Source organism: Crinia signifera, chromosome 5, assembly GCF_055691185.1.
Source record: "Crinia signifera chromosome 5, ASM5569118v1, whole genome shotgun sequence".
Classification (NCBI taxonomy): Eukaryota; Metazoa; Chordata; class Amphibia; order Anura; family Myobatrachidae; genus Crinia; species Crinia signifera.
Genome location: NC_139221.1, coordinates 222707459 through 222728501, shown reverse-complemented (window position 1 = coordinate 222728501; position 21043 = coordinate 222707459). Strand labels below are relative to the sequence as shown.

At 42.1% G+C, this 21043-nt stretch overlaps 1 protein-coding gene across 5 annotated transcripts in view; it reads right to left on the bottom strand.

Moving 5' to 3' along the window:
- Positions 1–21043, bottom strand: part of TRAK1 (trafficking kinesin protein 1) — a 137667-nt gene that overhangs the window by 76760 nt on the left and 39864 nt on the right. The window contains exon 1 of one of the 5 annotated variants that reach the window (XM_083188571.1): positions 16937–17265. The exons of 2 other annotated variants lie outside the window; for them this stretch is intronic. In XM_083188571.1, coding sequence (XP_083044697.1) covers positions 16937–17000 — 64 coding nt within the window. In that variant the 5' untranslated portion in view covers positions 17001–17265. Of the gene's footprint in view, positions 1–1915; positions 2244–16936; positions 17266–21043 lie in introns of those variants that run through there. 2 more of the 5 variants (XM_083188570.1, XM_083188572.1) reach the window with 2 other exon arrangements.

Below are 21043 nucleotides of genomic sequence, written 5' to 3'. Positions count from 1 at the left end.
AGGGGGTGCCTGTGCACCCCTAACACTCTATGTGCGCACGCCTATGTTTACATCTGTTTCTTAACAGATGAACCCCAGCTGGAGTACCAACTTCCAATGACATCGAAATGTATATCACGTGGTAAATCGGATTTAAAAAAACTTTCACAATGTTGTAGTTTAAACTTGTTCCTACAGATGTGACATACCAGTAACAAAAAAATTCAACAATACAGGAAAATTCAGACATGACTAAACAAAGAGTGTAAGTAATAATTCTACTGTACAGTCACTCAATTCCTAACAAATATAAAACATTATATTATTCGGTATCAATGAAAAATCATAGCAGAAGAAAATTGGATTATCATACAAAATACCTGTCACTACACAACAAAAGACCACTAAAGGCCCCCATACACTATGCGATTTTGGGACGATTTCATCCGATTTCGGCACTTTGTGCCGATAATCGGAAGAGATCGGCCCAAAATCGTAGGTATGTGACATTTGATCCGATCCGATGCGCGGTCCCGTGCGCATCGGACCGGATCAGGGAGGTCGGACGGTCTGTACATACGATCAAGTCCGACCTCCCTGTATGCATATGCCTGCCACCTGACAGGCATATGCATACAGACACCGGGGGAGTAGTGGGGGCGGCCAGCGGCAGCGGTGGTGGGGGCGGCCAGCGGCGGTAGTGGGGGCGGGCAGCGGCGGCGGGGACGGGCGGCGTTTGCGGTGAGCGCAGTGTACTTACACATAGCAGCAGCGGCGGGGACGGGACGCGCAGTGGCAGCTATTATATTTTTAAAATACTTGTCAAATGACCGGCCGCTCTCTGATTGGCTGAGAGCTCTCCGGCCAATCAGAGAGCGGGCGGTCATTTGACAAGTATTTTAAAAATATAATAGCCGCCACTGCGCGTCCCGTCCCCGCCGCTGCTGCTATGTGTAAGTACACTGCGCTCACCGCAAACGCCGCCCGTCGCCGCTGCCCGCCCCCACTACCGCCGCTGGCCGCCCCCACCACCGCTGCCCGTCCCCACTACTGCTCACCGCCCTGCAGCTCCCCGGGGTTTTTTTACATGGGATAAATCGCATGCGATTTATCCCATGTAAAAATGGCACATCAAGTGCCAAATTGTATGTGAGCCTCCCGGGGAGCTGCCGGGCGGCTCGCAGGTAAATTGGGTCTGACTTGTCCCTAGGACAAGTCGGCCTAATGTATGGGGGCCTTTACAGTTTTACTATTCAAGTACCATACAATTTGGGGAATTTGGTCTTTAACAAGAATAGAACAAGGATTTGAATAAAGTGTGTTTGTAAATGAGGACTAGAACTCAGGCACCTATGGCATTGTAACAAGAGGCTGATCATGTGCAGGTGAGACAGACACCTGATCACCATTACCAGTGAAAGGAATACATTATCAGGGGAAAAAGAGATATTAGATAGAATCGATAGAGAGGTGTAGGTCCTGACGAAGGGAGAGATCCCGAAACGGCATTGACCGCTTGCACAGAGTAAAGTTTTTCCCTGTTTCACGTAAGCCCCGGAGTGACGCCTATTCTTTCAGCGTATATATATATATATATATATATATATATATATATATATATATATATATATATATATATATGTGTATGTATGAAATAGACACACACATTATTACATTTTGCTGTATAGGTTGACAGATTTCCAGTTCATAACTAAAACAATACACTTACATATATAATTGAAACCAGAATAAAATTAACACTTTGAAAATTAAGTACATATGTAATGACATGATAATTACTATGAGCATAGAGCATGTAAAAAACAACGCTCCACAAAGTCATCAATCAGTACCCTGCGTTCAGTGCATTTTACCCGTTAAACCATATAGTGCAGGCTAACAGGATCTATTAAAAACACAAACAAGGATATTTTACCTTCTTCCATAAACTCCAGCTGATCAGAAGAATCATCATAAAGTGTCTCCTGCTCAAATTCACAGTTACACTCAAAGCTTTCCTCTTCAATTAGTGGCTTAATAAAGGACATCATTAGAATAAAAAAAAATCCAGGATGGAAGACAGGTAAACTAACGAAGGAAAGCACTGCTCGTTAACAGTTAAAGGCACATGCTGGATGGCCCCTTAGGGGCCACATGTATGGCACAGCACAGGGGTAGCAGGAGCCCCATTTGCGGGGCAGCATCCCCGTACACTCACATACTTGTATGGAAAGGCTATGTGACAAACCCTAAGCACTCGCAATGCTGACACATATGTGGAACAGTGGAACCAGCAGGGACTTGGGATATACCAAACCAAAAAGCTGCACCTGTAATATCCCTTTATGTATAGCTATATTATTTCTGTACTACAGAAGCAGCTCTGGGTCTAGAGCAACATTTATAACACACTAAACAAAAAAACACACAGAAAGCTACATTTCAGCAAAAAAATATCAGAATAAAAAGAAAAAGAAATAAACTCCTGTCCTCCCCGTTGTATTGTGAATGGTAGAGTCCAAGCAAGTTTCATAGCAACTGCAGTAAGGAAGTGTTGGCTGAGACTACATCTGAATGCATTTCACTGAGGGTGGGACAACAGGTTACCCTGTCAATTATTCATTAACCCTGTGAGCGACTAGGAACCAATCACATTCCATTGCACAATTGTCAAGACTCAGGGAGAGCTACACTAGAATTGCAGAATTAATTCATATGGTCTATACCTGCCTTTGCTCATGAGAATAGAGAAATGCCTTTGATCACAAATTTGAGAAATGGTTAGGGTTGATATAGTGGCTTTGAAATCTACTAAAAATAAGTAAAAGGTACATAAACCCTAATTCACAGGTTCTCAAAGTCGATCCTCAGGACCCCACACAGTGTATGTTTTGCAGGTCTCCTCACAGAATCAAGTGAAATAATTAGCTCCACCTGTGGCTCTTTTAAAATGTGTCAGTAATGAGTGCACCTGTCGGGTGACCTGGAAAACGTGACCTGTGAGGGGTTTGAGAACCACTGCCCTAATTAATGGAAAAATATGTTTAAGTTTAAAGATGCACAAGAAATTAAGAACATTACGTAGATCAAAAACTTTTTTTAACTGCAAGTAGCAATATAAAAATGCTGTAATAATCAAATACATTTTACATTACTGCATATTTCAAAACATTTAAGGATGGTAACAGGAAATATTGTACTGCCCAAATACTGATACGGGTACATTGTACTCAATGGGAACAGATTACCCAATCACTGGGAACTCCTGTTCTATAATCTCCTAAAGCAGGCATGTCCAAACTGTGGCCCTCCAGCTGTTGTGACACTACACATCCCAGCATACCTTGCCATAGTTTTAGCATTCCCTATTAGTAAAACTGTGGCAAGGCATAATGGGACTTGTAGTTTCACAACAGCTGGAGGGCAATAGTTTGGACATGCCTGTCCTAAGGGCTATTTCACACGCTCCGGCTTCTGCCGGGCGGCGAAACCCTGCACGGTCAAGAAGCCTCAAACAGAAGTTTAGAATGGTGAGGATGGCCACAGCCTGGCAGCCATCCTTTCCAGTGATGGTGTCCGGCTGCAACCAGGCGGCCAGGCCGTGGCCGTCCCGTGTGAATGGACACAATCTATTGGACACTGTCTATTATTAACTACTGTGTGCGGTACGGCTTTTGGCCGCGCAGGGTTTAGCCGCCCGGCAGGAGCCGGAGTGTGTGAAATAGCCCTAACACTTTGCATGAGCAAGCACAGCTGCATACCTCCAAACATGACCCTCTCCAGGAGGGACACATTGCTCTGTTTCTGGACTACTCCCTTAATTAATGATTGCCATTACCTGTGTTGAAGCACCTTTCTAATCAATTAACCTGTGTGAAACAGGTGATGGCAATCATAAATGAAGAGGGAAGTGCAGAAACAGAGCAATGTGTCCCTCCTGGAGAGGGTCATGTTGGGAGGTATGCAGCCGTGCTGGGCTGGAAAGTACAGGTCGAGTATCCCGTATCCGAATAATTCCGAAAACCATACATTCCAGAAAGTGAAAAATTTTTTTTTTTTTTGCTAAAAACTCACTGGGGACATTTGTAACAGCATCACTGGGGACATGATATGTAACTGGCACTATATATGTGCAAGAAAATGATTGCTTGGCATTCAGTGCTGAGATAGTACACAAATTTTGTTTCATGTTTTGAAACCTTGTTTTTTGAACAAATAAAATATATTTGTGTGTATTTTATGTGGTAATAAAATATATTTGTGTGTATATTATGTGTTTATACAGCATAAATGCAAGATACTTCAAAATACATCATTGAAATATTAAAATATTCCGAAATACGTAATAATCCGTTATCCAAAATTCTCCTGGTCCCGAGCATTTTGGATAAGGGATACTCAACCTATACTCACTTTTGAAACCCTATAGATCACCTTTAAAAACAAATGTACAATTTTCAACAATCGCAAGGTGTTTGAGAATCTGGTGTGAGATTCATGAGAGAGAGACACAGAGAGAGAGGGAGACAGAGGGCCGTATTAAATGAGAATATTGACGGCGTGCAGCGAATCCTGTTTAGAATTCGCTGCACACTCGCCACTGCCTGCCGTGTTCCGGAGCCTCGCTGTCCCCCCTATTCAACGTCGCAGGGGCTCGCTGCCCCTAACGGCGAGTGTGAACCCCTGCAGCGGACGCTGCAGGGAGCCTGAGGACGGTGGCAGGCAGGAAGATGGAAGTGGGCTCCCCGGGAGCCAGGCAGCACAGGCTGCCCCCCCGGGAGAGCCAAAAGGGGTCCAGATATTCACTGCACCCGATCGTGCATATGTAATGATCGGGTGCAGTGAATATATGAATATCTAATGAGTGGCTCTCGGCTCCCGGCCCCTTCTCAGAATAAAATTCCTGATTTTTTGACACCAAGGGTGACATTCTATGGAATGTGAGTTGTGTTTTTTGGCGATTTTACTCCAAAAAACAGCTAATTTGTAAAATCTTTCAATCCTAACATTGCTTTATACAGAGAACTACAAGTCCCAGCAGACCTCCCCCGCAGGCTGGGACTTGGAGAACCACAAGTCCCAGCACGCGGGGCATTAATGGGCCCGCTGGGACTTGTAGTCCACCTGTAAAAAGAATGTTAAAAGAAAACATACACACACAGAAAAGTAAAACTATTACCTACACATCCACACACCTCACTTTTACAACCACATACTCACCGATCCAGGATCCTGCGCTGGTCTCCCTTCTGTCGCGTTGTCGCTGATTGGCTGAGCTATGCGTCTCCATGGAGACGCATAAGCCGAAGACGCTCTCAGCCTCTGTTGCGCTGGGACAACGCGACAGAAGCTGTTAGCTGCATCGGAGAAAGCCGGTTGTCCCCGCTGTCAGTGCGGGGTTAGCCGGCTCTGCAGCAGAAGGAAGACCAGCGCTGGATCCTGGATCGGTTGTAAAAGTGAGGTGTGTGGATGTGTATGTAATAAAGTTTTACTTTTCTGTGTGTGTGTTTTCTTTTAACATTCTTTTTACAGGTGGACTACAAGTCCCAGCGGGCCCATTAATGCCCCGCATGCTGGGACTTGTGGTTCTCCAAGTCCCAGCCTGCGGGGGAGGTCTGCTGGGACTTGTAGTTCTCCTGTATAAAGCAATGTTAGGATTGAAAGATTTTACACCATCAGGCCGGCGTCCACTGGCCAGGGACGCCGGTTTCAGCCCTGGACGTGTGAAGCCTTTGGGGGGGGGGACCCCTTTATTGGGGGGGTCCCCACTCCTCCAGGTACCCCGTCCAAGGCTGACCAGCCATGGTGCTCATGGTACGGCTGGGGGACCTTATGTAAAAAGTGTCCCCCGGCTGTGGCATGACACTGCGGGCTGTTGGAGACCGGTGCTGGTTTCAAAATACGGGGGACCCCCAGATTTTTTGTCCCCCAGATTTTTGGAACCAGGACCGGTCCAAGAGTCCGGGGCTGGTTTCAGAAATACGGGGGACCCCTACACTTTTTGTCCCCCGTATTTTTGGAACCAGGTCCGGCTCAATGAGCGCGGGGCTGGTTATGCTCAGGAGGGGGGACGCCACGCAATTTTTTTTTTTTTTTAAATACAAACCCAAAATCGCACATAAGCTCAAATTCGCACATTTTCATGCCTAAAAATCGCACATTTTTATGCCGAAAATTCGCCCATTATCGCACTCAATCGCACTTTTTAGCCTCTAATGCGCATCCCATTAAATATGCGAATTATGACTAAAAAATGCGATTTCTGAAAGTGCGAAGAGCGGCGATGTGGAGTGCGAAAAATAGATGCGCTTTTCTCTCAGCCCATAGAATGTCACCCCAAATGTAAAACAACAACTTTATTTTAACAGTTCACTTTCCACTTCACCATTAAAATATGGCGATTTGCTACACGGTGAGGGATGGCGAAAATCACTTAGAAAGACGGTGAGAAGTGCACGTTGAATAGGGTGATTCGCTTTCTGACCCAAAAAATCACCTTCCAACGTGAAAATAGCACAAATTCGCCGGGAAACAGGGCGAATTATCCTCATTGAATACTGCACAGAGAGAGAGAGACAGAGAGAGAGACAGAGACAGAGACTAGCCAATCCACTTTTGTAATTTTACAGGCAAATTCTGGTCACACACTGGATGATTTCCGGGACCGATGATATTGTTAACTATATCAGCGGTGTGCGGTTGAATGATATAGCGCATACATACTGGGGCAGTTGTATTAAGCCATAAAAAGAAATAAACAAAAGGCTGATAAAGAGTGATAAATGTCCAGCCAATCAGCTCCTAACTGCTATTTTTTTTAAAACCTGACAGATAGAAGCAGAAGATTTGGCTGCACATTTATCACCCTCGTGTTTATCTCTTTTTAAGGCTTAATACATCCGCCCCACTGACTGACAGCTTTGATAATATCTGTCAGTGACATCACCGTATCCCACTGCAAGTACAGGTGGGATACAGTCATTTGGTCTACAACTAGGTCGACAAGCATTGGGTCGACACCACTAGGTTGACATGCAGGTCGACAGGGTCATTAGGTTGACACAAGCATTATGTCGACAGTCAAAAGGTCGAAGTGTGGTTTTTCACTGTTTTTTGAGTCGAGATGTGCCGACAGGCAGTATTTCATGCCGTCCATCCACTAATGCATGGTGGGAGAAAAAAATAGTGTGGAGAATGCAGCAAGCCATGCGAGGGGACGCTGTGCACGTTAACCTGTGTCCATGTCGACATCCGGGTAAAAAAACCTGTGAAAACCCACATGTCGACCTTTTGACTGTCGATCTTGCCCATGTCGACCTAATAACCCATGTCGACCTAGACCCATGTTGACCTAGTGGTATCGACACAATGCTTGTCGACCTAGTTGTTGTAGACCAAATGATCCACACCCGTACAGTTGACGGGGGGTGGACACACTAACGATGTTAAGCATACACACTAGACTATTTACACTATACATCTTCAAATATATTGTCCATATCATTAACGATGTCGCCCAGTGTGTACCCAGCATTAGTGTAGTTGAAAGGGTCTACTCAGAAATACGGCGCTCCTTACATGGACTGAGGAAGGTATAAGGGAATAAAATAAAATATTGAAGGTACTCCCCCCTCTGCTGTGTCTATGCTTGATCATCAATTTTCAACCTTCAAGGATAGGATAGGGCCTGGGACTTGCTTATACTGCTTTCACATTGCAGAAATGGGCAATGACACGGTATTCTTAAATGGGACTTTAAAACGGGTCTGAGCCTTGAGACCTTTCACATTGCAGGTGAAAACCGTTTTAAAAATCATTTAATATCATTCAAACATTCAACCCGTTTAACCCCCAAGGGACACCTTTCAAGCCATTGAAATAGAGCTGTTCAAACTGCCAAAAAAACGGCTTTGAACCGTGTAGGACTCTGCTATTTAACCGTGTTGAAATACCAGTTATCTTTAACCGGTAAATCAACTCTGGCACTTATATATTGCAGCCTTAAACATTTTAAAATGGAAATAAAACGGCAATATACCATTTTAAAAGTGCGATGTGAAAATGGTATTAGTAACTGCTGTCCCTGGGGACACCTGCTACAGCTCTGCATGTCATCCAGTGTTTTTGTTTCCACACACACAAGATGTGTCTATGCTTGTGGATCAAGCATAGACACAGCAGAGGGGGAGTACTTTTAATATTTTATTTTATTCCCTGATACCTTCCTCCCTTAGAATGTCCATGTAAGGAGCGCCGTAGTTCTGAGTAGACCCTTTTCACTACACAAATCTTTCTGGGGGGGGGGATTAGGGGAAATATACCCTCCACTCAAGACAGGCAAACCTATATCCTAATAGCGCCAAGAGATCCTCCAAACTCATAAAATTCCATCAGTGTACACAGCATTAGGTTGAATTTGAATGAATATTCCACCTATTCAGAATGCTTTCCTGGCGGAAGATCAAACAGGCGTTATATACCATTCTGCCTGACTGACAGCACGCTGCCTGCCGCCCGGCACTCTCATAGGCCGGGCAGCAGCACTGACAGCAGTAGTAATGAGCGAGGACACGGCACTCAGTGAATATTATGGAGCAGGTCCCCGCTCCAGCACGGGAGGGGATAGCGGCACTGACAGCCGCATAAGTAATGAGCGGGGACCTGCTCATTAATATTCACTGTGTGATGGATACCCGCTCATTACTTATGCAGCCAGCACTTATAAACATAAATGCAGAAATGTATGTAACATCTACGCAAATGGGCCTGATCTATTGCCATTCTGAATTGTGCAACAATAAATTAAGGAGTTGATGTATGAAATCATGTTGGCAGCACAGACGGTGTAATGGTTAGCATTACTGCCTCACAGCACTGAGGTCATGGGTTTGTTTTCCACCATGGCCCTAACCTGTGCATAGTTTGTATATTCTCCCTGTGTTTGCGTGGGTTTCCTCCAGGTACTCCGATTTCCTCCCACAATCCAAAACTATACTGGTAGGTTAATTGGCTCCCAACAAAATAAACCCTAGCATCAATGTGGCATATAATGAACTAGGGACACTGTATGACATAATGTGAATTAGGTATACTGTGTGGCTAAATGTGTGCTGGCAGCCCCTACAATATAAAATCATGTCAATTAGGGCACTAGTATGGCACAAAACAGGCAAAAATCACCCTGTGTGTATGGGCCTTAAAAGCATGTAATTTGGTTAAACCTGTAATACATGTGGCCAAATGCATTAAACCTTAACAAGAAATAAAGTATAGGGTGATAAAGAGAAAGGACCAACCACTCAGCTCCTAACTGTCATTTCTCTAACTGTAAATATTGTATAATTTTTTTTCAAATTTGTCCACAAAGCTATGGCTGATATTTATACTCCTATCTACAGAGCAATAACTATAAGACTGGCCAAGGCTCTGGACTTTCCAAACTTTCTGTGGCGCAAACCGTCCAGATGTTTTTCTGGCCGTCAATACTTCATTCAGTCTTTCTGATCATTTTTCCGATGGTTCTCAGGGCATAAAAAAGAAAAGCCACCAATTAGATATAGACCAAACAGAATAGTTCTATTACTGGAGCGAAGTAAGAGAGCATAGACGGGCGTACCCAACTCACAGTGTGGATAGCACTGTATGTGCACGTAGCGGGTACTTGTTCCATTGATTATTTCTCTATGGTCTCCCTCTTGGCTCTCAGTGATGTGTGTACCATACAAAATAAAAATTAAACAACAATGTGTGACTCTGTTGACTTATACTGTGAATTCTTTATGACGGGAGAAGAATCTCATGGGCGCACCTCACTCACTTATAACAAGGGGGAGGCACACACATAGAGGTTTATTTTCCAATTTAGTGCATCAAATATATATACTAATGTTGTGAAGATGGTAGGCGTACCCCACTCACAGTAAGTATGGAACAGTATAAGCCCGTAGCAGGTTCTTTGCCTTTCCTTTCGGGTGTTCACAGTGATCAGAGTTTTCTCCGTCCAACGTGTATATGGATTAAACAAAAAAAAAAGGACAATGTGTAGTCTCGTCGCTACTCCTTATATCTCTTTTTAAGATCTATGAAGCAATGAATTTCTTTACCAAGAATTATGGTGAAAAATGTACATCCGTCCCGGGACTCACACTGAATGGTGCTTTCAACATGTGCATAAAGGTATCTTTATGTGCTCTTAAATCGTGGATAAATATGCCTTCACCAGGTGAAAATAAATCAGATTCTCTATACCCTGTATGGGTGGAATATTTTGAATGTTAATCGTATCGGCGTCACCCGACTTACGTTTGGATAAGTCTTTACACTCCTGTAGCGTTTTCTTTTAGCCCTGTGCTGCTGGTATTGTGCTGGGAGATCCTCATCCAGACATATACCCGGTATGCATAGGGTGAAAGAAAATAATATCTCAGAGTTCTTGCCCAAAGAGGGGGAATTCTTTTTTCAAAAATTCAAGGCAGAGTGACAATCGATATTTCTTCCATAAAAAAAGTTATTTATTTTCCACTTTAAAAATCCTCCATCCCCATGATGGTAGGATATCACAAATTCCAAAACAAGACCCACAATGGTCATACACAGGATTTAAAAAATAAAACCCCCCCAAAAAACATAAAAAATCTTGAAAAAAATATACATACATCCAATGTTGGGTAGAATAGATGTGATGGCTGCTCACTCTCCACACTGGCTGACAGCCAGATTTATACATAATTCTCTAGATCACACTGTGCAGGTCTTACGATAGCAGACACAGAGAAGATTTATTTTCCAAGTAATTGAAAGCCAAGGACAATTGGGGAACGTTGCATATAGTGGCAGCAAAAACACAGGTTTATCGTGATCGTTTTGTGGCGGATACTGTGATCCCATTCGCATGTGCAATATCTTCAGCATCCACTTGGAACTCAGGTAATCTTCGACTAATGCTGCATCTTTGCGAGCAACTGCTGGGATTTGGAAAAGCCACAAGGTGGGAGTCTCATAACAAATCCAGGCGGCAGCGGAAATTTTATATTTTTGTACAGCTGCTACATACAATATCACAACTGCTACTGTACTATTGTACACTTGGATCCCTTAGCACTGGTTCGCTGCTCCCAGGTTGTGCTCTAGCCCATAGTCCACACACCCACAATGCTCTGCAGAACAAGTGTCATTGATACTTATTGAAAATGGGCCCATAATACATACAAAACTAGATAATCTGAGATAGGGATCAAAAGCACCTTCTTTTTCAAAAGTATTCATGATAGTCCCCACCACAACAAAGGCATTTAGTTATTGAATTTGTGTATGATAAACCTATTTTTGTTCCCAACAAGGTCAAGTATATGTATGTGAAAAGAAGTCAAGTATCACCCCAACAACTGAGATCATGCAAATTTTTGGTTTATTTTGCATTTTTGTTACATTTTAGTGTTTTTTTATTTTAGTGATTTTGGGGGGTATTCAATATGAGATTCCGGCTGGTGGAACGTCCCGACAGTGAGAATCCCAGACGTTTTTTGTTTTCATCCATCAGCACATTCAATATAACGACTGTCGGGTAAGTTCGTAAATTGTCGGAAACATGGCTGTTTCTGACAAAACAGATCTGACTTTATAAAAAGTCATCTCTGACACCCTTCAATGCTGTCATTAGCGGTAAGGTGAGTGCCAATATTTACCGTGTTGGAAAAGATCGGCACAAATTAAATAACCCCTGTATGTTATTTGTTTTTTATTATCTATAGAAGTTCACATGGGCTAGAAAAGGCATCGCAAAGTCCAGTGTGCATGCAGCCATAAAAAAGTGATAATCAAATTCAGACTAGGATATTACAGATGAGAATGCAAAAGCAGACAGTTCATAAGACAGTCATATTCAGGTATGGATCCAGGATGCCTGTTTGTCTTATAACTCTACTAGTTATCAGCCCTTCAAACAACAGTTTATTAATATTGACACCAGTGGCTGTGCACACCTGAACGGAGCAACACTTGAATTGCTCCATCTGGTGCCAATAAGTGGCGCCTGGGGCGCAAAACACTTGAATTCCCTACGAAAGGATGAGAAGCAGGGTTATCTTAACCATTTCTTTTTTGGCAATGTTTTGCATATTGTAACAGTGACACTGTAGGCTGCATACTGTATAGTTTCCTTTAAATACTGTAGCAATACAGATACGATCTACAAAAAGGGGTTTACCCAGATTACAGAACAATAGCCATGTGCTTTATATATTGCGGAGCGTGTTCCTACAGCAGAACTGCAGATCCCGTGTGTGTCTGGATTATGCACTTCCTGTACACTCAGCTGCAGCACCAGAAGGACTGCTCAATATTATGCATGGTTTTTTATTACTAACCGAATGACCACGCGGATCAGAAAACTGTTAATGTTAACATTATTGAATCAAAACTGGATGAGCAAGTGTATTATACAGTAGGATCATTTTTAATGTATTAGCATTATTAGGTTGATGCTATGAGCCTTTTTAATATGGCACCAACACATTCTTTTAGAATATCACAAACTGTAATACCTATTATAGCAACATGAAAATATAGAAGGAATGTGTTATTTTCTTTTTATTATTAATGATCTTTCACTTCACAAAAACTGAAAATAATGAAATAAATGTTCAAAAAAAGGCTGCCAGAGTCAAGATATACATCTATTAGAATGAATGGTTAGCCCTCAGCCATGAGTTAGTCAAAGGTTAAATACGGAGAACTAAACACTGTTTTTGGTTAATAGAAGTGGCATGGGTAAACACATCCAACTTTGGCTGGAATAACTTGGCTCATTCCAGACAACATTTATTGTAACTACAAATCAAAAAACAAAAAAGGAGCTACTGCACCATAAAGTCTTATTACACTGTTTATTTTTAATTAGAGGGAAAAGGAATACAACCAAAATAGTAAAGCACATAGTATATATCTTCCAGATTCATTTACCTCATTATTTATTCAGATTATACCTCATTGTCACTGCTAGGCAAATTCCTGGGTCTAGCATGTCGACCCAGTAATTTGCCTTTTAACACAGGTTTTTTTTCAGTGTGAACGGTTTAACCTGTGGCAAAATTCCTGTCTCTCCAACCCTGCGTTTTACCTGGGTTGGAGACCCGGGTATGCAGACAGGGGTTGACCCTTTCAGACTATATGTCTGTGGCCATTTTTTGATGAATGAATCCTGATTTAATAACTCTATTAAATGGAGAGCCTAATAATATATTCTAAGTGACATTGTTGGTTGAAATTTCAGCTACTCATACATCTGTAGGTCAGTAACTCAGCATGGGAGATGTGCAATGGGATCTTTGTCTCTAAAGCTGGGTACACATATGTACAATTTCATTTTTCTTGCGACCGTTCGATCGACCGAATACACGTTCGGCCGTCCAAAACATACGACCGATCTGCGCGTACACATATGTACAATTTTACTTGCGACGTCCGATGTACTCCCGTCCAAACAATCGCAAGAAAAAGATTGTACCACCGTACACACTCTCCCGATCTGGCTATTCGCACGATAAAAATGAACACAACATTATCATAATGGGCTGGATTAAAAGAGCATACCAAAACGAGGCGTGATCACAGAACAAAGAATCGTTCGTGTAGTACAGTGAATAGAGCCGTGACTATTCAGATCATTGCTAGCTGTACAGGATATACGTACGTACGTTTGTCTATCGGTGCCGTGGGACCGCTTTCCACTACATACACCACCATGTTCCAATGTGTTTGATGTTTTTTGGGTGGGTGGGCGTTCCTGCTACACCTTCACGTGGCACTTATGTCATGGCAAGCAGTCTCACGGCAGCAATGCATCCCATGTGAGCAGGCCGGGATGTTCCCATGTGATGTGTTGCTGCCGTGGGACCGCTTTCCACTACATACACCACCATGTTCCAATGTGTTTGATGTTTTTTGGGTGGGTGGGCGTTCCTGCTACACCTTCACGTGGCACTTATGTCATGGCAAGCACCTGTGTTCAGGTCCGACCACCGTTTTACCTCAAATAAACAAAGTGTTCACAGTATTTTTTGTCAGTATTTCTTAATAAATGTTAAGTGTTTATGCAGAACAATGAACATCACATATCTATCTATCTATCTATCTTCTATAACTATATCTGTCAGGAATGCACACACAACGATTATTTATTTCAAAAGGAATGCACACACAACGAATATTCTTTAACAGCATGGCGCGGAAAGTACGGGGGAGAAGACTTCCTGTTGTTTACATGCTGCGCTGATGGAGGGATGACGCAGCTAGTCAACACCCACATGGGCGTGCTGCTTTTGGGAGGAATGATCGCAGGAACGGGCTGCATATCGATCGAACGTGCGTACACATGTCACTTTTCTTTCGATATGGAGCCGTCCTGTCGGAAGAATATTAAGCAGCAAAGAACCTGCGACCGACCGACCGTGGACGGCCAAGAGCATTTTTGGCCATTTATCGATCACAACGAAGGGATCGGGACTGCGTACACATATATACAATTGAACGGCCGTTCGTCCGCAGAACGGAAGAACGGCCCGACGATTGTACATATGTGTACCCAGCTTTAGTTGCCAGGTATCTTCTGTGGAGCAAATTGCATGAAGTTTATTCCAAGCGACCAGTTCACACGGCAACCTGTGATTGGGTGATATATTGGCAGTTCATAGCCATTGACTAACTAAATGGAAGATCAATTGAGATTAGAAGTTATTTAATGTTGTGCCCATGGTTTTAGGTACACGCACACAACCCAATTTCGTTGTCCAAACCCCTGCATAATACAGAGTTACAGAGTATTAACCTCTAGAATTTTTAACAGTTTTATAAAGAACATCTGAGTTTAGGTAGAAGTACTTAAGCAGGATTAATATATTGGTCAGGTAATCCATACAAGTGGTTTATCAGAAGTCAGTTGACTTGAAGGCCCGGTCATATCAGTTGTGGCTCAGTCATGTGATGAATACAGTGAGTACATGAATATAAAATATTATTCCAACTTCAGTTCAGTATTCCAGCCACAATAAATAATCATTTACAGATGAAAAAAAGGTACTTATGTATTATCTGGGCTCCCATGTTAAATGCACCCCATTTTTTCATACCCCTACTATCCAACTACGCATGGATTTGATTTTACATAGTGTGGCGAGCGCAGCGAGCCACCGTGCCTGAAGCGTGGCGAGCCCCGCGAGGGGACACGGTCTCATAAAAAAAACCGGGAGCCCAGATATTACATAAGTACCGAAAAAAATATCTTAACAATATTTAATGACTTGTAGCTAGGGAGGCCAATCCCAGGATCAGCAGGATCCCAGGATTTTGGCCTAAAATCAGTGGGATTTGAATCCCGGGATTGAAGCTTCCAATCCCGGGATTCCGGGATTAGTACCCCGTGTAAAATGCACTCTTTTTTTTAAAAGCCGGGCAGAGATGAGCACTAGTATATGGCTCAGAAGCTGACCGGATGACACTTCTCATCCCCCCCAGGCTGTGCATTAACATTAACACTGTGCAGCCTGGCCGCTGCTATGCCTGTCAGCGCAGATCACGATTCCGAACATGGATGCCCGGCCGCACATGCCCGCTGTACAGCCCGTCCTGCTCCTGCCAGGCTGTCACAAGTTTACAACCCACGTAAATGGTGCAGTGCACTGTCACTTACAGGGGATGGGAGGATGGTCTGGAGTTGGGGGTGGGTTTAACATTTTTGACATGTACGGGGCTAATCCCGGGATTGAGCATTTTTCAATCCCGATTCCCAGGATTTAAAAAATGCCCCGGGATTGGCATCCCTACTTGTAGCAATGCAGTGATTGTACAATTGGCAACTAATTTGAGTTAAATCCTGTGAAATGCATAAAAAAATGCAAAGGGTGTGCGTTATGCGTTCTAATTATATTTAATCATGTAATAAAAATGCATTACAATAATCATTAGCTCAACAAAGAAACCTATAAATCGTCAAAAAAAAAAAAAAAAACAGATAACAAGTAAAACTTTCCCTCTCATGCCAGCATCCAAAATTAAGAACATGCTAGAAACGAATAATGGAATTTAAAGCAGATTCCTTTCTTGTTGCCGTATCCTAGAAACTGCCAAGGGGAATGACTTATTGTGTTTGAACAGCACAAACATGGCATCACATTATATGTGCCCACTCATTCCGATGCTGTTCATGGGAAGCACCGTAGATACCATGAACACTAATATAATAACCACGGCAAACAGCAACCCATTAGTCAATACTGGAGAGACCCAGATTACAAGCCAAAGCTTCCCTTTTTATGTATGTGAGAGCCATTGCTGCCGCGTAGAAAATCCTGCCAAATATCCCTCTGCAATCACATGCAGTGTGCAACTGACAAAGATGTTACATCAGACCAGACAACGCAGGAGGCCGCATAATAAGAAACACATTCAGATTAACACATGCAGCCTCTGTACTACACCATGACATTTTATAGGATCACTATACGTTCACACAACATTTTTACTCAATCCAATAATGGATGCCCTTACAGATAATTTGCTACAGAGCGCTGCCGACCATATATTTATTAAATCCCAAATAAAAATCAGAGAATTATAAAAAAAAAGCTGATGACTATAATGAACATACAGTAATTTAGAGCCTTTTAGATTCCTGCCTCTCACTTCTTCACGTTCTTAATTTAGATACACTAGTCACCACGTGGCGATCCATTGTTTAACCCCTTTGCTGCCAGAAAACATCACCATGTTCCAAGACAGGAGCCAGATGTGCATGCTGGCTGTTGCAACCTAAATGCTTTCTTATGTACACACAGATATTCTTATCCTGCCACTGTCACAGCATGTAAAATACTACGCTACTGTACATTCATTATCCTTACAGGAAAGGCATGCATTTCACTGCAGAGACAGCATTTCCCTCAGCACAAGAAAGCCTCATTACCATCTGCACAGTCTTCGTACCACCAGTCCAGCGCATAGTAATCCTCTTCTATAAATTTCTGCATAGTCAGAGTCCACAATAGCAAATCGACCGTCCACTAGCTTTCTGAGGTCAGGTAAAGCTCAGCCAGGCCTGCCTTCTTTTACCATACTCCGGCATACAGATAGACACATCTGACTGTGATACCATAAAAAGCATCTTCTGCGTAACCACAGAGAAGGGAAAAAATGGATTTGAGGAAAATGAAAGTGTAAAATGTGTTCAGAAGCTTGCAGTAAAATGCATGGGCAGCATGCTGTAATAAAGATGCAATGTAGAAGCGACCTGTATGGGAGTTGACACAACTGCCCTATCAATAAGCGGAGAGCATGACGTCAGGGACACACACCACCACTAGCTTGCTATACAGCCTTGCCTTCCTCTCTGGTCCTGAACATCACTTAGCTTAGTGGTTTCCATGGAGACTGACTGGCCGGGAAATGATGCTTAAGATGCAGGGAAGGTCTGCAACTAGATCAGATTTAAAAACATACTGGAAAGGAACCTACAGTTACTTAGGGGCAGATGTATTAAGCCTTAACAAGAGATAAATGCAAGGGTGATAAAGAGATAAACGTCCAGCCAATCACCTCCTAACTGCCATGTTACAGGCTGTGTTTGAAAAAAGTCAGTAAGGAGCTGATTGGCTGGACGTATATCTCTCTTTGGGCCAGATTCTCGAAGCCTCAAAAGTGATAAAATAGAGAGTGATAAACAACCAGCTCCTGCCTGACATTTTTCAAACACAATCTGTGACATGGTAGGTAGGAGCAGATTGGCTGGCTGTTTATCACTCTCCATTTTATCACATTTTTATCCAGCTGTTGCAAAACTACAATTTCCATCATGCCTTGCCACAATTTTGCCATTAGGGGATGCTAAAACTGTGGCAAGGCATGCTGGGATGTGTAGTTTCACAACAGCTGGAGGGTCACAATTTGGACATGCCTGGTTTAAGACATCTGCCCCCAATGAGTCTTATTGCATGTAAGGCAAATAGCAAAATATAGAAAGTGAAGTGTTCATTTTTCAGTATTAAACCTCACATTGTTTATTCTGTTCTTTAAATAAATGGATTTACACAATCCGTGGATGAGGAAATCTAATTATCAAAATATAGAAACTTCTTTTAGCTCTTTCAACTTTTTTAGGAACTTGCAGAAGATCACTATAACCACTACAATGAGTGGTGAAACTATCTGCTTATACGTTATTGGTCTTCCATCTAAAATAATAGAAGACCTTACTGGACAGACAGTTTTGCAGTTTCCACTCAAAAGATCAAATTAACCTCTAGTACAAAATGCAATAGGAGAATTACTGCAATATACACTCATCACCCAACTACACTAACCCAGATTCAGGCCCTCATAGTCGGTGTGGCGCTCGCACAGGGGTTGGGGTTTCGCCATTTCCTGGGCATACCCACAAAAACACTGGGTGCGTCCAGGAAAACGCAAATGCAGGTGGTTGCCTACCTGGACCCAGACAACATAAGTCTAAGTCAGCCCAGACTGACTTAGATTTGCTAGCAGGGTAGAAATCATTCAATAGTAATTTTGGCCCTGCACTCTACCCTGCAAATGGCTGTTTATGCAAAACATCCATTCGCAAAATGGCGGGGATATTCTCTGGGCGGCAGGCATTGACACACCTGGCGGGCAGGGTTAAAAGGCTTGCTAAGCAAATAAATACCCGTGCTTAGCGAGCCAACCAGAATGACCCCCTTAATACATATGACAGTGGAGCATGAGAGGGGTGTGTTTTTTTCATAATGGCTACAAATGAGTTTAGGTTGATCCCTTATTAAACAGCAATTTGCCTATGTATGGGTACCTAACCTTAGATTTCAGCTTTTTTTTAAATGTACTGTTAGAATGAAGTTATAGTTAATGTAATATTACAGCTAGTTCCTAATTAGGTATTTCAAATGTGTTACTAACTGTAGACAGATTTAACTCTGGATGTAATTTGTATAGTCTCTGTCCCATAATCCCTTTCTCAAAGCCACAGGTATACTATAAGTATTAAGGCTCTTATAAAAGAGCAAATTCTTGTGGCTTTTAGTATTTGTTGCGCACAACTTGGCCATGTACAGAAGTGCCCACTTGGCAAGATTTCCCTTTTACCTATATGGTATACAAGGGAAATCTTGCGATGCTGGAGGGTCTGACGTGCCCTTCCAGAATGGCACATGGAGTCCATTGCTGTGAAATAGGTTTACCCGTATGGAAACATTCATTGGATATTATAGGTTCACAATGGAACTGTTGCATTAATGAACAGTTGATTTAAAAAGTACAGTATGAGATAGAACATGCAAAGCAGTACATATATATTTTTATATTCTCGCATTCATTCTGATCAAATCACTAGCAGGCACAAGATAACCTGATGAGAGCTGTTTTGTATAATTCCCTTGGATACATCACCACTTGGTCAAGCATATAGAGCATGGGTCTTCAAACTGTGGCCCTCCAGATGTTGTGAAATTACAAATCCCAGCATGCCTTGCCACAGTTTTGCTATAAGGGAGAGTTAAATCTGTGGCAAGGCATGCTGGGATTTGTAGTTTCACAACATCTGGAGGGCCACAGTTTGAAGACCCATGATATAAAGCCTACAAACCACATAGTGTACTATGGAATACTATGTGATATGGTGATATCACTGGAGTTCCAAAAGTATCGGAGCACGAAATTACTAAATTATATGAAAAGCCATGATTGACACACAAAACAGTTCATGAAAAAATAGTGACAAAGGGTGATTCCAACTTACGCAAAGATTGAATCAAATTGGCTCTGACTGGAGAAGGCGGAGAAACATGTAACACAGACAGATTGGTACCAGGACTCATGCCATTCCAAACATAAGGACGTTCTTTAGATAAGGGTGGAAGTGCTAACCAGCCCGGAGACACCTATAAGGAGCTGCATGTTTTCAGATCATTAAATCCTATATTGTCAGTACTGTGCATAATGATCTTTAATATTTACTAATTCTAGGACAATGAGGATTTGTCACTAAACATACTAAGATCAACTAATTTGTTGGCTACGAATTGTAGAATCATTAGAAAATGTCCCTCTCTATGGAATACTAACCGATCCTTCTAATTTCTGGGTGTTTGTTGGAGATTGGCCCTCTCCATTGGAGTGTTATTTAGCTATATTAGTATTTATAAATAGATATTTTATTAATTGCAGTATTTTTGTATTGTCTGCCGACTAATTAAATTTTTATTTGTGTTTTAGAATAGATTCATGACTTTTCTCTTTTTATGAATCATTCTTGTTTAAATAAAGAAAAAATGTATATTACTAAAGCGCAGTCTACATTGTTAATGGTCCCTTTCTTGTTGCTTGATATGGTTTAGTATCCACGTCCGCGCACCTCAACATTCTTTTTTGGTATTGCTTTTATACAGTACCTGTTGATTCAAGTACATCAAAATATCTGTGAAAACCTTTTCTAAAGCTACAACATTATCTAGGGTCTGATGTCATAGTTATCAAAGAATGTTCTGTGACAAGTACTGAATGTAAGTGGAAAAGGCTTTAAAGAAAAGGGAAAAAAAGCCTTTTACCTCATGTCTACAAGTTCTAAATCCCCTTCTTCCTTCGATACAATACCTCAAGGTTTATGCCCACATAATTTAGCCCATTTTTGAGCTTTTTAGAGAAATTCACTGGCATGTCTTTCTTGAACAAATTATCTATATATTAATTTAAGTTTTTCTTTTTTACTGTGAAACCTATTTATAGAGAATGGCTGAACGAAAAAATATAGTTTAGGTATCAAAATTAAGGTCTTGCAATGTAGATGCAGCAGTTGAAGAGAAATGAGCTTGGGGCAATGGTTCTGGCATTGCAAACTATAAAAGTTCACCAAGCAAAGTCTTTATGAGAATCATGCATGAGCAATGTAAACATTTGTTATACCACTAGATACAAAAATACCCACTTTATTTGTTAACCTTGTGTAAAGGATAATTGCCCTTATCTACATAAGAACTCAGTTCAGTGTCAAGGGGTGTACACACGGAGCGATCCTTCTAAGCGATTT